This window comes from Pteronotus mesoamericanus, unplaced genomic scaffold, assembly GCF_021234165.1.
Source record: "Pteronotus mesoamericanus isolate MK-2021 breed Mesoamerican mustached bat unplaced genomic scaffold, CSHL_Meso_final contig_44, whole genome shotgun sequence".
Lineage (NCBI taxonomy): Eukaryota > Metazoa > Chordata > Mammalia > Chiroptera > Mormoopidae > Pteronotus > Pteronotus mesoamericanus.
The window spans coordinates 5063516-5075841 of record NW_026555166.1 but is presented as its reverse complement, the minus strand read 5'-3'; the positions used below and the strand labels follow the sequence as shown (position 1 = coordinate 5075841).

Genomic DNA, 12326 nt, shown 5'->3' with positions numbered 1-12326 from the left:
AGTAAAGATTACTTGTGTTCAGGCACAGAAAAGGGCCCTCAGCGTTTCATGATATCATTTGTAAGCTTTCATTTAATTCTCATTTTTTGTTTATTTATTTTAACAAAATACCCTTTTTTTGTTCCTATAAAGAAGCAGAACTATGTGTACCTGAATAATTGCATGGAAGAAACAAATACCAAATATTATTTGTCTCCATTTTCTTCCAAGTATATTTTCTTCAAAATATGAAGGAGTCATTTCAGTAAATGCTCGTCTGATATTTGCACGTAAGCCTTTTGGAGGCTCATTGGTTACCTGAAATTAGATGGAATGTATGTGGCAGAGAGGGTGATTTTACAGGTTTGCATTATTTCTGAAAAACACATGCAGACTAAAGCCACTGAGAAAATGTAGATAACCAATGCCCGTGGTGCATCCTGGCACATTTATGCCTGCTCTGTATCTTGCTCAGGCCCCGTCCTGGGAGAACAGGGCCTGGTGGGGTCCTCAGACCTACAGTGGGTAAACCGCCTGCACAAGAGCCTCACACACTTCCATTTGGTGTCCATTTCTCTAAAGATGGGCCAGAAAGTATGCTTAGGCCTTCTGCATTGGATTTTCTGGTCATTCCAACATATGGTATCATCCCACACTTTGCCTTGGTGACACAGGGCAGGGAGGGAAGAGGAATTCTTCATGATCATCCTTGGATGAACATATTGGAAACCGTCAGCACTGAAATGCAGCAGCCTGTAGGTCTTCCTGTCTCTCAAATGCTGACACATTTCCTTAACTCTGGGAGGGATCCTGTTCTTATAACTCTATATCCTTGACAGTTTTTGATAGTGGCTAAGAGGAAAGAGTTGAATGACAACAGAACTAGGGCATGCAAGGATGGGCAGTGGCTTGGGAAACTGTTTCCCTGCCCTCTGTCAGGTAAAGAGATGCTGACTCCCACTGCCCCACCAGGGCTACATTGACTTTGACATGGTCTTGCACGGAGCCTGAGTTCCTTGGACCCATTGGGTGAACACTCTGAGACCAACCACTTTGCATCATTCCAACCATATGCATACATTACCTTGACAGAATTTTGAAGAACTGTAACAGGAAATGTATTACTAGGCATGGAACTTAAAAAAAGTCGAAAACTGTCCTTGATAACAATATCTGTTTAAAATAAAAACAAAACGATAAAAAGGCAAATGTTTAACTCTTAGTGACACTTTTCTGTGAGGAGTAATTATTATAGGGTAACAAAAAATGCTGTAAGCTATGTTTAAAGACTAGTTTATATTTTTTAAGCGTTATGAAATGTTATGAAATAGAGGTGAGGGGATCTTTACAGGAATCCTTCAAAGAGAGTGCGGCAGTCTAGATGCTGGTACATTTGAGTGAAGAAATCAGAGATGTTAATTTTTCATACTTGATGGTGACATTAAAGGCCTTCCTTCTGAAATGGAGAAAATTTTCAATTGTAAAAGAGGATAGTTATTGCCAGCGCAGTTATGTTCATGAAGTTTTTTTTCTTAACCATTCAATTTAAGGCAAATTGCATGAAAATGGTCAGAAAACCTATGAAGAAGAAACGGATTTTACCTCTTGCAGAGAAGTTGTATGGGGAACCAAGGGGGCAGGGATATGGCATAACATCAAGAGGTTATGCCAATACACTTTCTAGGCTGAGGACTGAGAATCTAAGAAAGGATGAGTTCCATTCTAGGTTAAAAAGGCTAAAGCAGTGCTGGGAAAATCATTGTTCCCATCATAGGAAGACACACTTTCCTGGCATTGATTTTTAAGTACGTGTTATGGTGTGCCTCCCACATGCCAGTCTTGCTCCCCTCCCTGGGCCTCTGCACTATCTCTCCCTTCTCCTGGAATGTTTTCCTTTGATTCCCTCACTTTCTTTGAATCTTGATCAAATGTCATCTTCTCAAAGAGGTCTTCCCAGACCATACCATTTAAAATTGCTATTCAACCTTTCTCCCTCCCTGCATTTTATCCTGACCTTCCTGATTCTCCTTACTCTCCTTTTAATTTTTTCCAAAGCACTCTCCCCATTCTTTCTTACAATATAAATTACTTATAATGTGGTTTATATATTGTCTGTTTTCCCCTCAATAGACTATAAGCTTCATGAGGGAAGATATCTGTGGTCGTTTTGTTCACCGACATACCCTAAAAATCCAGAAGAGCGCATGATACACAGTAGGTTCTCAACTTTCATTGAATGAATGACTTCAGATCAAAGTTGAATTTATGCTTCGTAGTTTCAGCTAAATTAATGAGCTAGTTTAAATAGCCAAAATTAAAAGTTAGTTCTAGTACAGCTATAGGGCAACACAAAAATTACTTGTAGGTAGAAACTACTAGGCAGAGAAGTGAAACATCAACCAAAGTCTTAGGGCTAATGATTTCACTAACTAAAAAAGCCAAAAAATGAAGAAGTTCAGGGATAGAGAAGTGTTTTTTTTCTCTTAAATACCTTTTCTTCTTATAATTGCTAAAGCATTAAGAATCTTACTTTCACAGACATCACCGAAGTTTAGAGCTGGGATGGAATCTTAGAAATCATCCTTATATGGGACTTCTAGCAGTGATACAATGCAATCATTTTACAGCTGGGGAAACTGAGGCCCAGATTGGAGATACAATACGAGCAGTCAGGAAGTAGTGGGGCAGAATGCTACTTGGGTCTTAAAATTTCAAGTCCAGAGTTTTTGTTTCTTTCTTTCTTTTGTTCACTTTTTCTTTTCAGCTTATTATCTGAATATTTTATTTTATCCTGGTTCAAATTAAATATCATAACTGAAATGATTAATAAATGATTGTAACAAGGGCCAGAGAAGATTTTTCCATTCCCTTAAGCATTAGTGAGATGCAATCACTTAAACCCCACTACTATCTTCTGCTGGCTTCCTTGAAGAACTGCCACACACCCCTGGTCGTGGGCAGGCTGAACCCTGGGCTCCATGTTCTGAAGGCTCATGTAGTACCACTGTAGTACCACATTGCCTTTTAGATGCCTTTCCTAGCATTTTTCCTTAATTATAATCTTAATTGTTGGGATCCCTAAACCATAGTGAAGACCTTCTTGTCATTTTTCTTTAATCATTTAAGTAAGCCAGAGAGCTGGCTGGAAGCAGGCCCTCTTATTTGCACTGCAAAAGAGTGGAAGGAGTGGAGATTCTGGATGGTAGATGTGAATGACTCTATCCTTGTTAGAAGCAGCCTGCAGAAGGCAGGGCATGGGGGAACCAGGAAGTGAATGGCCTTTTGGGGAAGGCTGCAAAGCCCTGGCTGCACGTTGGTACAGTGTGGCCTGGTCACTCCTTAAAGGAGTAGCTCTTCACCTTAAGAGGTAGCTTTAAGTAAAGTCAGTTATAAGAACAGATGCCAAACTCTCACCTTCCCAGAAAGCTTTCTGTGGTCAAGACAAGAAGGAAGACCCCAGAAAAGGGGCTCTCAGTGGTTCTTTCCCATGGCTTCCTGGCAGAGTGGAGAAGTGGGAGCCTACTCTATTTATTACCAATAATACAGTTCCTAAGTTTTAAATTATTTTTATACTAATATTTTAAAATGAGTAGATTCTAACTGCACTTCTTATCTCTCTGCGGTCCATTATAGCTTTTTGAGTGGGAAAGAAAATGGTGCTATTATAGTTAGAATACTTATTGGTAGTAATTTCAACTCTGTTCTTTAACTTTTCTCCTGTAGTGAAAGATTTAATTTCTTTCTTTGTCCTAAATTCATTTTTCTGTTTCCTTTTATCATGACTATATGTAATCTATTTTGAATTCAAATAGCTTCCTATTGACAGCAACATGAAACAGAAATGATCCATTGGATCATATCCTCAACTTGGAGACTGAAGACTGTTTTTTGGAATCTAGGTTGTGTAGTTTAACTAATGCTCTGTAGGTCTCAAATTTCTCCTCTTTATGGGAAAGCACAATACCTACAATAAAGAATTATTTTAAGGATTCAATTAAACAAGAATGACTACATAAAATGGTATTATTATACAAATGATATATGTTCAACATACTTGGATCTGTGAAGGTTTTAATTAGCTCTTCCATTGCCAACATCCAAGAAACAGCAAGATGGCAGTTTTGCAGAAATACCCAGTTTCCTGATTTCATAGCATCTTTGATCATTCTTTCAGCAATGGGTCCTTGTCCTTGCCCCAGTGAAATTGATTGGACCCTGAGTTGAAAAACCACAACAAAATGCTGTTTTATGGGTTTTTTTTAGCAATAAAATTATTTAAAAATTTAAATGTAGTAGACTCTTGCCTAGACTAAGCACACATTTAAAATCCTCATTTAGGAACATATAGCAAGGACTCATGGACAAAACCAAAGGGGAAGAGTTGAGGGAGGGAGGGAGGGAAGTAGGGAGGGAGGGAGGGAGGGCGAAAGAGAGGGGGCAAGGGAAAGTGGTGGGGGGCAGGCAGAGACAAATGTATTTGAAAAAATAAATAAATAAATATTTAAAAAAAAGAGAACTTTGAAAAAAATAAAATCCTCATTCTAATAAATGTGCATTTTTTTTGTTTTGTTAAAAGACATTTTTACTACAGCGCAGTGCAGAGAAGTAAAAAAAACAAATATATAGCTCTATGAATGATCACAAATGAACATCTGTGGTTGAGAAGGGAACTTCGCCAACATGCCAGAGACATCTCTCCTATTTCCCTTTCTACTCCAATCATTTTCCCTTGCTTTTTCCCAAAGGTACTCACTATCCTGACTTCCACCCTACAGGTCAGTTTTTAAAAACTTAAAAAAAATTGAAGTCTAACATATATATAGAAACATTACACAAATCATTAATGCATGGCTTAATAAATTCTCCCATGGTGAATATCACCACTTAGAAAAAAAAAAGAACACATATAAAGGGCCCATGGACAAAGCCAAAGGGGGTTAGGATTAAGGGTGGGAGGTGGGGATGGGTAGGGTAGGGGAAAGTAGAAAAATAAATCTCCAATAAAAAAAGAAAAAAAATTATTTCCTATAAGAGGTCATGTTCTAGAATCCCTAGTTCCTGTGTGATTAAATCCCTCTGCATACTGAAAAAAAAAAGCCAAAAAAATTACCATCACCATCCCAAACAAAACCCTTCTTCATTCTCAAAGGCTATTTTGAATTTTAACACCATAGATCAATTTTGCCTGTTTTTGAATTTTATGTAAGTAGAAGTATATAATTCATATATTTTTGTATTTGGTCTATTTCCATCAACTTTTTTTAAGATTAATTCATATTATTGTGTGTTGTTGTGTTCATTTATTTTTATTGCTATTTATGTGTGATTATACCACAGTTTATTTATCCATTCTGCTCTTGATGGACATTTGGGTCATTTATGGTTCTTGGCTATTATATACAATGCTTCAGTAAATATTCTTGTATATGTCTTTTGGTACACATGTGAACTCCATTTTTTTGTGTCTATTCCCAGGAGTGGAACTGCTGTTGACAGAGTATGTGTATGTTTAACTTTTTTATAATATCAAACTGTTTTCCAAAGTGATGCCACCATTCCACACTTCTACTAGCAGTAGATGAGGGTGCTTGTTTCTCTATATCCTTGCTAATACCTGACACAGCAGTGTCTCACTGAGGTTTTAAATGGTTTCCCCTTTTCATAGGTTTATTTACTGGCCTTTTTGGCAATTTCCTTTTATATCTCTCCCCACTCTTTTTTTTCCTATTCAGTCACCTGTCATTTTCTTTTTAATTTCTAAGAGTTCTTTCTACTGGATATAAACTCTTTATTCTCCTTTTACTTTCTCCATAGTTTTGCCTTTTTCTAGAATGTCATATAGTTGGAATCATACAGTGTGAAGCCTTTTCAAATTGGCTTCTTTCATTTAGTAATACACATATATGGTTCCTCCATGTCTTTTCAGGTCTTGATAGCTCTTTTCTTTTTAGTGTTGAGTAATATTCCATTATATGAATGTACCACAGTTTATTTACCTAATAACCTACCAAAAGACATCTTGGTTGTTTCCAGGTTTTGGTAATTATGAATAAAGCTGCTGTTTTTTTTGCATGGGCATAGTTTTCAACTCGGGTAAATATCAAGGCTTGTGGTTGTTAGATAGAATGGTAAGAGTATGTTTGGTTTTGTAAGAAAACATCAGACTGTTTTCCACAGTGGATGTACCATCATCTTGAATCCCTACCAGCAATGAAGGAGTGTTCCTGTTGCTAATATGCATTAATAAGTCTGCTTTTATGTCCAGTAAATTTCCTAAAACAGTTAAAAATAAAAATTACCTTTATCAGAGCATAAGAATGTCCTATTTCTGCTTTTATCTATGATTATCTAACAAATGATTTCCAGATTCTTAGTTTACTAGGATATTCCCTTTCCATCAATGCATGTTGAATTTTAACAAATGCTTTTTCTGCATCTGTTGAGATAGCTTTCCTCTTTACTTAAAAGAGTTTTCCCCTTTAATCTGATGAATTACATTAATTTATTTTCAACATTTTAATCATCCTTGAATTGCTGGAATAAACCCAGCATTATGGGAAGATTTTAAATAATGAATTCAATAAAAAAAAATTCGACTATTTAGATATTGTGATTATTCTTAATAGTTTTTTAAAGTTGTGTTTTTTGAGAAAATTTTCCATTTCTTTTTAAAAAACTTTATTGATTATGCTGTTACAGTTCTCTCAATTTTTCCCCCTTTACTGCTCCCCACCTAACTTCCCTCAGGCAATTCTCCCCACCTTTATTCATGTCCATGGGTCATAGGTATACGTTCTTTCGCTACTCCGTTTCCTATGTTGTACTTTACATCCCCATGGCTATTCTGTGACTACCAATTTATACTTCTTAATCCCCTCACTTCTTTGCCTATTCCCTCAAACCCCCCTCCCATCTGGTAACCATCAAAATGCTCTCCATATCTATGATTCTGTCTTTGCTCTTCTTGTTTGTCTAGTTTGTTTTTTAGGTTCAATTGTTGATAGGTATGTGTTTATTGCCATTTTATTGTTCATGGTTATGATCTTCTTTTTCTTAAATAAGTTCTTTTAACATTTCACATAATAATGGTTTGGTGATGATAAACTCCTTTAGTTTTTTCTTGTTTGGGAGACCCTTTATTTGACCTTCAATTCTAAATGGTATCTTTGCTGGGCAGAGAAATCTTGGCTGTAGATCCCTGCTTTTAATGACTTTGAATAGTTCTTGCCAATCCCTTCTAGCCTACAAAGTTTCTTTTGAGAAATCGGCTGACAGTCTTATGGGAACTCCCCTGTAGGTGACTCTCTGCTTTTCCCTTGCTGCTTTTAAGATTCACTAGCTTTAACGTTTGACATTTTAATTATGATGTGTCTTAGAATGGACCTGTTTACATCTATTTTGTTTGGGACTCTGTGCTTCCTGAACTTGCATGTCTATTTTCTTCACTAAATTGGGGAACTCTTCTTCCATTATTTTTTCAAATAGATTTCCAATTTCTTGTTCTTTCTCTTCTCCTTCTGGCACCCCTATGATGGGAATACTGGTTAACTTGAAGTTTTCCCAGCAGCTGCTTACGCTATCCTCATTATTTTGTATTCTTTTCTTTTCTTGTTGCTCTGCTTGGTTGTTTTTTGTTTTCTTATGTTCCATACTGTTGATTTGATTCTTAGCTTCATCCACTCTACTGTTGATTCCCTGTGAATTGTTCATTTCCATTAATATATCTTTCATTTCTGCCTCGCTCTTTTTTATGCTGTTGACATACTCACTGGGGTTCTTGTAACTTTGCATCTTATAGATTGCTTATCTCCATTTTGCTTAGTTCCTTTTCTGAAGTTTTGATCTGTTCTTTCACTTGGGCCCTGTTTCCTTGTCTCTTAATTTTAGCAGTCTCCCTGCATTTGTTTCTGTGTATTAGGCAGAGCTGCTATGACTGCGGCTCCAATAGCACAGCCTGCCTTATCACCCAAACAGTGTACTTGAGGTGCGCCCCCTGTGGGCTGAGTACACCCTCCTCTTGTAATTGAGGCTGGAATTTACCCAGGTCAGTCAGCTGCAAGGACTGGCTGTGAGCACTGACCACCAACCTCTGCCCTCCATGGAGGATTAGCTGTATGGGGAGAGGGTGGTGCTCTGCCACGGTCTGTAGTTATCCACTGGGTGCGCAGGCTCTGGGGTTTTCAGGGTGGTGCAGGTCAGTGTCAGCCACTACTTGTGTTCTGCCCCAGGCCAGCCAGTGTGAGCTACAAAGCAATTTGCAGATGGCTGCCCTTGTGCTGGGCTTGGATGTTCCCAGGCAGAGCTAACTGTCATCCAAAATTGGCTGCTGCTAGTGCCAGGCCTGGGACCACTTAACCAGAGGTATGGGACTGGGAGTAGGCCTGGAAATTGGGTGGGGCAGAGCCTCAGGTAAATGCCAGAGTGGGACAAACAGTGTAAGACAGGTTTATGGGGTCTTAGATATGGTTTCTACCTCCTGCTTCTGTGGCTCTGTGTGGGGAGGGCTCAGAAAATGTACAATGGCCTCTGCCCACCTTTCTATCTGGAGAGAGCTGTCCCCCAGCTCTTGCTCTGATTCCAGATACTTCAGTTCCTCCCCGTATGCAAGTGGTGGTTTTCAAGCTGCTACTCTGGTGGTGCTGGAGCTCAGAAGAAGTGCATCTGAGTAAGTTTGGCATGGGCACTTTAAGAGGAACTGCCCCGGAGTCCAGTAGCTTTTTCTTCACCAACTTCAATCTTGCTGGTTTTTACAGCCAGAAGTCATGGCACTTCGCTTTCTGGCACTGGTACTATGGGCTGGGGGGCGCGTGGTGTGGAGCTCCAATCCCTAACTCCAAGATATCCCTCCTGAATTTTTATCCACCACAAGTGGGTGTGGGATCTGTCCATTCTGCTTCCATGTCTCCAATCCTTCTGGATTGACATGGTTTCTTTAGTTGTGTAGTTGTTGGATTTCCATTCAACTTTATTTCTGACAGTTCTGAGCCATTGTTCATCAGTAGTTTAGTTGTAATTTTGATGTGGTTGTGCAAGAAGATGAGCTGTGTTTATCTATACCTCCATCTTGACCAGAAGTCAAAAATTTCCCATTTCATTAAACTTTTCAAATCTATTGGTGAAGATTAAAAAAAAATGCTCTTATGATCATTTTAATGTCCCTGATCTGTAATGATAGTCCCTTATTCATTTATGATAACAGTGTTTTGTTTTTGGATCTCTTTTTCTCTCTTTGAAATTCTCTCAGAAGTTTCAGCAGGGATTTATGTTTTATTAAACTCCTCAAAAAACCACTTTATGGTTTTTTGGATGTTTTCTATTGAATTATGATTTTAATTTTATTAATTTCTGCTCCTGGCTTATTATTTTCCCTTCTATTAAAGTTTTATTTTATTTTATTTTTTACTGAAATTTTATTTTTAAAGTATATTTTATTGATTATGCTATTACAATTGTCCCATTTTTTCCTCCCTTTATCCCCCTCTGCCCTGCACCCCCCTCCCACCTGCATTCCCCCCCACCCTCTTAGTTCATGTCCATGGGTCACACATATTAGTTCTTTGGCTTCTCCATTTCCTACACTATTCTTAACCTCCTCCTGTATATTTTGTACTGACCATTTATGCTTCTTACTCCCTGTACCTTTTCCGCCATTCTCCTCCCTCCATCTCCCCACTGATAACCCTCCATGTGATCTCCATTTTTGTGATTCTGTTTCTGTTCTAGTTATTTGCTTAGTTTGTTTTTTGTTTTTCTTTAAGCTCAGTTGTTGATAGCTGTGTTTGCTGTCATTTTACTGTCCATAGTTTTTATCTTCTTTTTTTTAGATAAGTCCCTTCAACATTTCATATAATAAGGGCTTGGTGATGATGAACTCCTTTAACTTGACCTTATCTGGGAAGCACTTTATCTGCCCTGCCATTCTCAATGATAGCTTGGCTGGATAGAGTTACCTTGGGTGTAAGTCCTTGCCTTTCATGACTTGGAATACTTCTTTCCAGCCCCTCTTCCCTGTAGGTTTTCTATCAAAAAAACAGTCTTATGGGGATTCCTTTGATGATAACCGTCTCCTTTTCTCTTGCTGCTTTTAAGATTCTCTCCTTATCTTTAATCTTGGGTAATATAATTATGATGTGCCTTGGTGTGTGCTTCCTTGGGTCCAACTTCTTTGGGACTCGAGCTTTCTGGTCTTCCTGGAAGTCTATTTCCTTCACCAGATTGGGGAAGTTCTCCTTCATTATTTTTTCAAGTAAGTTTTCAATTTCTTGCTCTTATCCTCCTTCTGACACCCCTATGATTTGGATGTTGGAATGTTTAAAGTTGTTCCAGAGGTACCTCAGACTCTCCTCATTTTTTTGAATTCTTGTTTTTTCATTCTGTTCTGGTTGAATGTTTATCTCTTCCTTCTGCTTCAAATCATTGATTTGAGTTCCAGTTTACTTCACTTCAATGTTGGTTCCCTGTATATTTTTCTTTATTTCACTCTGCATAATCTTCACTTTTTCCTCTATTTTGTGACCATACTCAATCATTTTTGTGAGCATCCTGATTATCAGTGTTTTGAATGGTGCCATCTGATAGGTTGGCTATCTCCTCAGTGCTGTGTTCTTTCTTTTTTTGAGTTTTGATCTGTTCATTCATTTGGGCCATACTTCTTTGTCTTGGCACATCTGTTATGTTGTAAGGAGTGGAGCTTTAGGTATTCACCAGGGTGGGGAAACCCAGGTTGCTGTGTTGTGGTGCTGTATGTGGGGGAGTAGTTCGCAAGGGAACAATGCAGCTTCCTTTGCTCTCGCCCCACTTTCAGTCACTTCCCTTGCTACCAACAAGCAAATTGGGCACTTCTGGTGCTTATTCCTGGTTGGGTGGGTTTGTTGACATCCTAGAACCCCGTGGGTCTCTCCAACAAACACTCCTGTGAGGCTGGGAGTTCCTCCCACTGCCACTCCCACTGATTTTTATAGCCAGAGGTTTTGAGGCTTTCTTTTTCCGTGCTAGAACCCTGGGTTGCATGGTCAGTCTTGTTCCCCTGTTGTTCCTCCCCATTTATCCACATGCAAATATGGGACTTCTAGCCTCTGTCTTGCCTGCCAAGTCCTCCAGCTGCCACCTTGCCGCATGTCCACTCCACCCTGGCTGCCTGTCTCTGCCCCTCCTACTGGTCTGGATGAATGTTTTTTCTTTAACTCCTTGGTTGTCAGACTCCCAGACTGTTTGATTTTCTGGCAGTTCTGTTTTTTTTTTAACCATGAATACAAGATTTATTTCCCATTTATTTATGATATTTTAGGGGTTCAAACCAGTGCATAAAAATCAATTTTCTTCTCATATAAAGGGAATTTATTAATCTACTGTTATCTTCAGAATCATTGTAATAAAAACTCTACCTGAAAAGGGTAATACAAAAGAGAACTTCAAGGTCTCAAAAGGTTGTGCAAAGGTTATAATAATTGGCATTAAAAACAAAAACAGAAAAATAAACCAACAAACTACTGAAGGCTCAACTCATGTTCTTTTTCTGATATTTGGCCTCTAATCCCTCATAGGAGAGTGGTTTTTGAAGTCTGGTGTGCATCAGAATCACCTGGAGAACCAACAGGAAAGGCCTGTGTCTCTGCAGCATTACCAAGTTCTCCAGTATTGGTTTGTTTTCAAACCAGACTGATCAAAGTCACCTGGCAAGCTTTGAAAACTAGCAGATTCCAAGGCTTCACCCCAAGAAATGTTGATGCGGCAGGTGTGAGGTTGGGGACCCAGAAATCTTAAAACCCCATCTGATTTAGCACTTAAATTAGCTAATGATTTTCTGTCTATCTACTCCCACCCTCAAAGGTCTGTACATAATATTTGTTTCTTGTGGCTGTTAAGTGCTAGCCACCCACATTGCTCCTAAGCAAGTCTCCCCACAGGGTTTTATACTATTAACCTCTCCCTCTTCCTCCATTCAGATCCACAGAGCTGTGAGAAACAGACAACTGGGTACCGCTTGCAGCATTATGCATCAAGACATCAATCCAGAAACCTGCAATCCCTGCCCCTTAGCTATTGGTAGGGAGACAATTAGAACACCCTGAGTGAGAAATAATTTCTTTGTGGAAAGAAACGCTCTCATTATATGAGATAGTTTAACAGCTTGAGTATTCTTTTTTTAATCCTCACCTGAGGATATGTTTATTGATTTTGAGAGAGAGAGAAACATCAGTTGGTTGCCTCCCGTGTGTGCCTGACTAGGGCTCAAACCTACATTGTAGGTATGTGCCCTGACTGGGGATTGAACTTGCAACCTTTTTTTTTTTTTTTTTGCACAGGACAATTGTACAAGCAACTGAGCCACCTGGTCAGGATAAGTG

The 12326-nt window shown here is 38.8% G+C and overlaps 1 protein-coding gene across 1 annotated transcript in view; it reads right to left on the bottom strand.

The window, feature by feature from the left end:
* The window catches only part of DNAH6 (dynein axonemal heavy chain 6), a 273527-nt gene that overhangs the window by 33513 nt on the left and 227688 nt on the right, over nt 1-12326 (bottom strand). Inside the window, exons 64-66 of the mRNA XM_054577633.1 lie at nt 4034-4194; nt 1064-1152; nt 151-297 (exon numbers count right to left, since the gene is read on the bottom strand). Coding sequence (XP_054433608.1) covers nt 151-297; nt 1064-1152; nt 4034-4194 — 397 coding nt within the window. The remainder of the gene's footprint in view (nt 1-150; nt 298-1063; nt 1153-4033; nt 4195-12326) is intronic.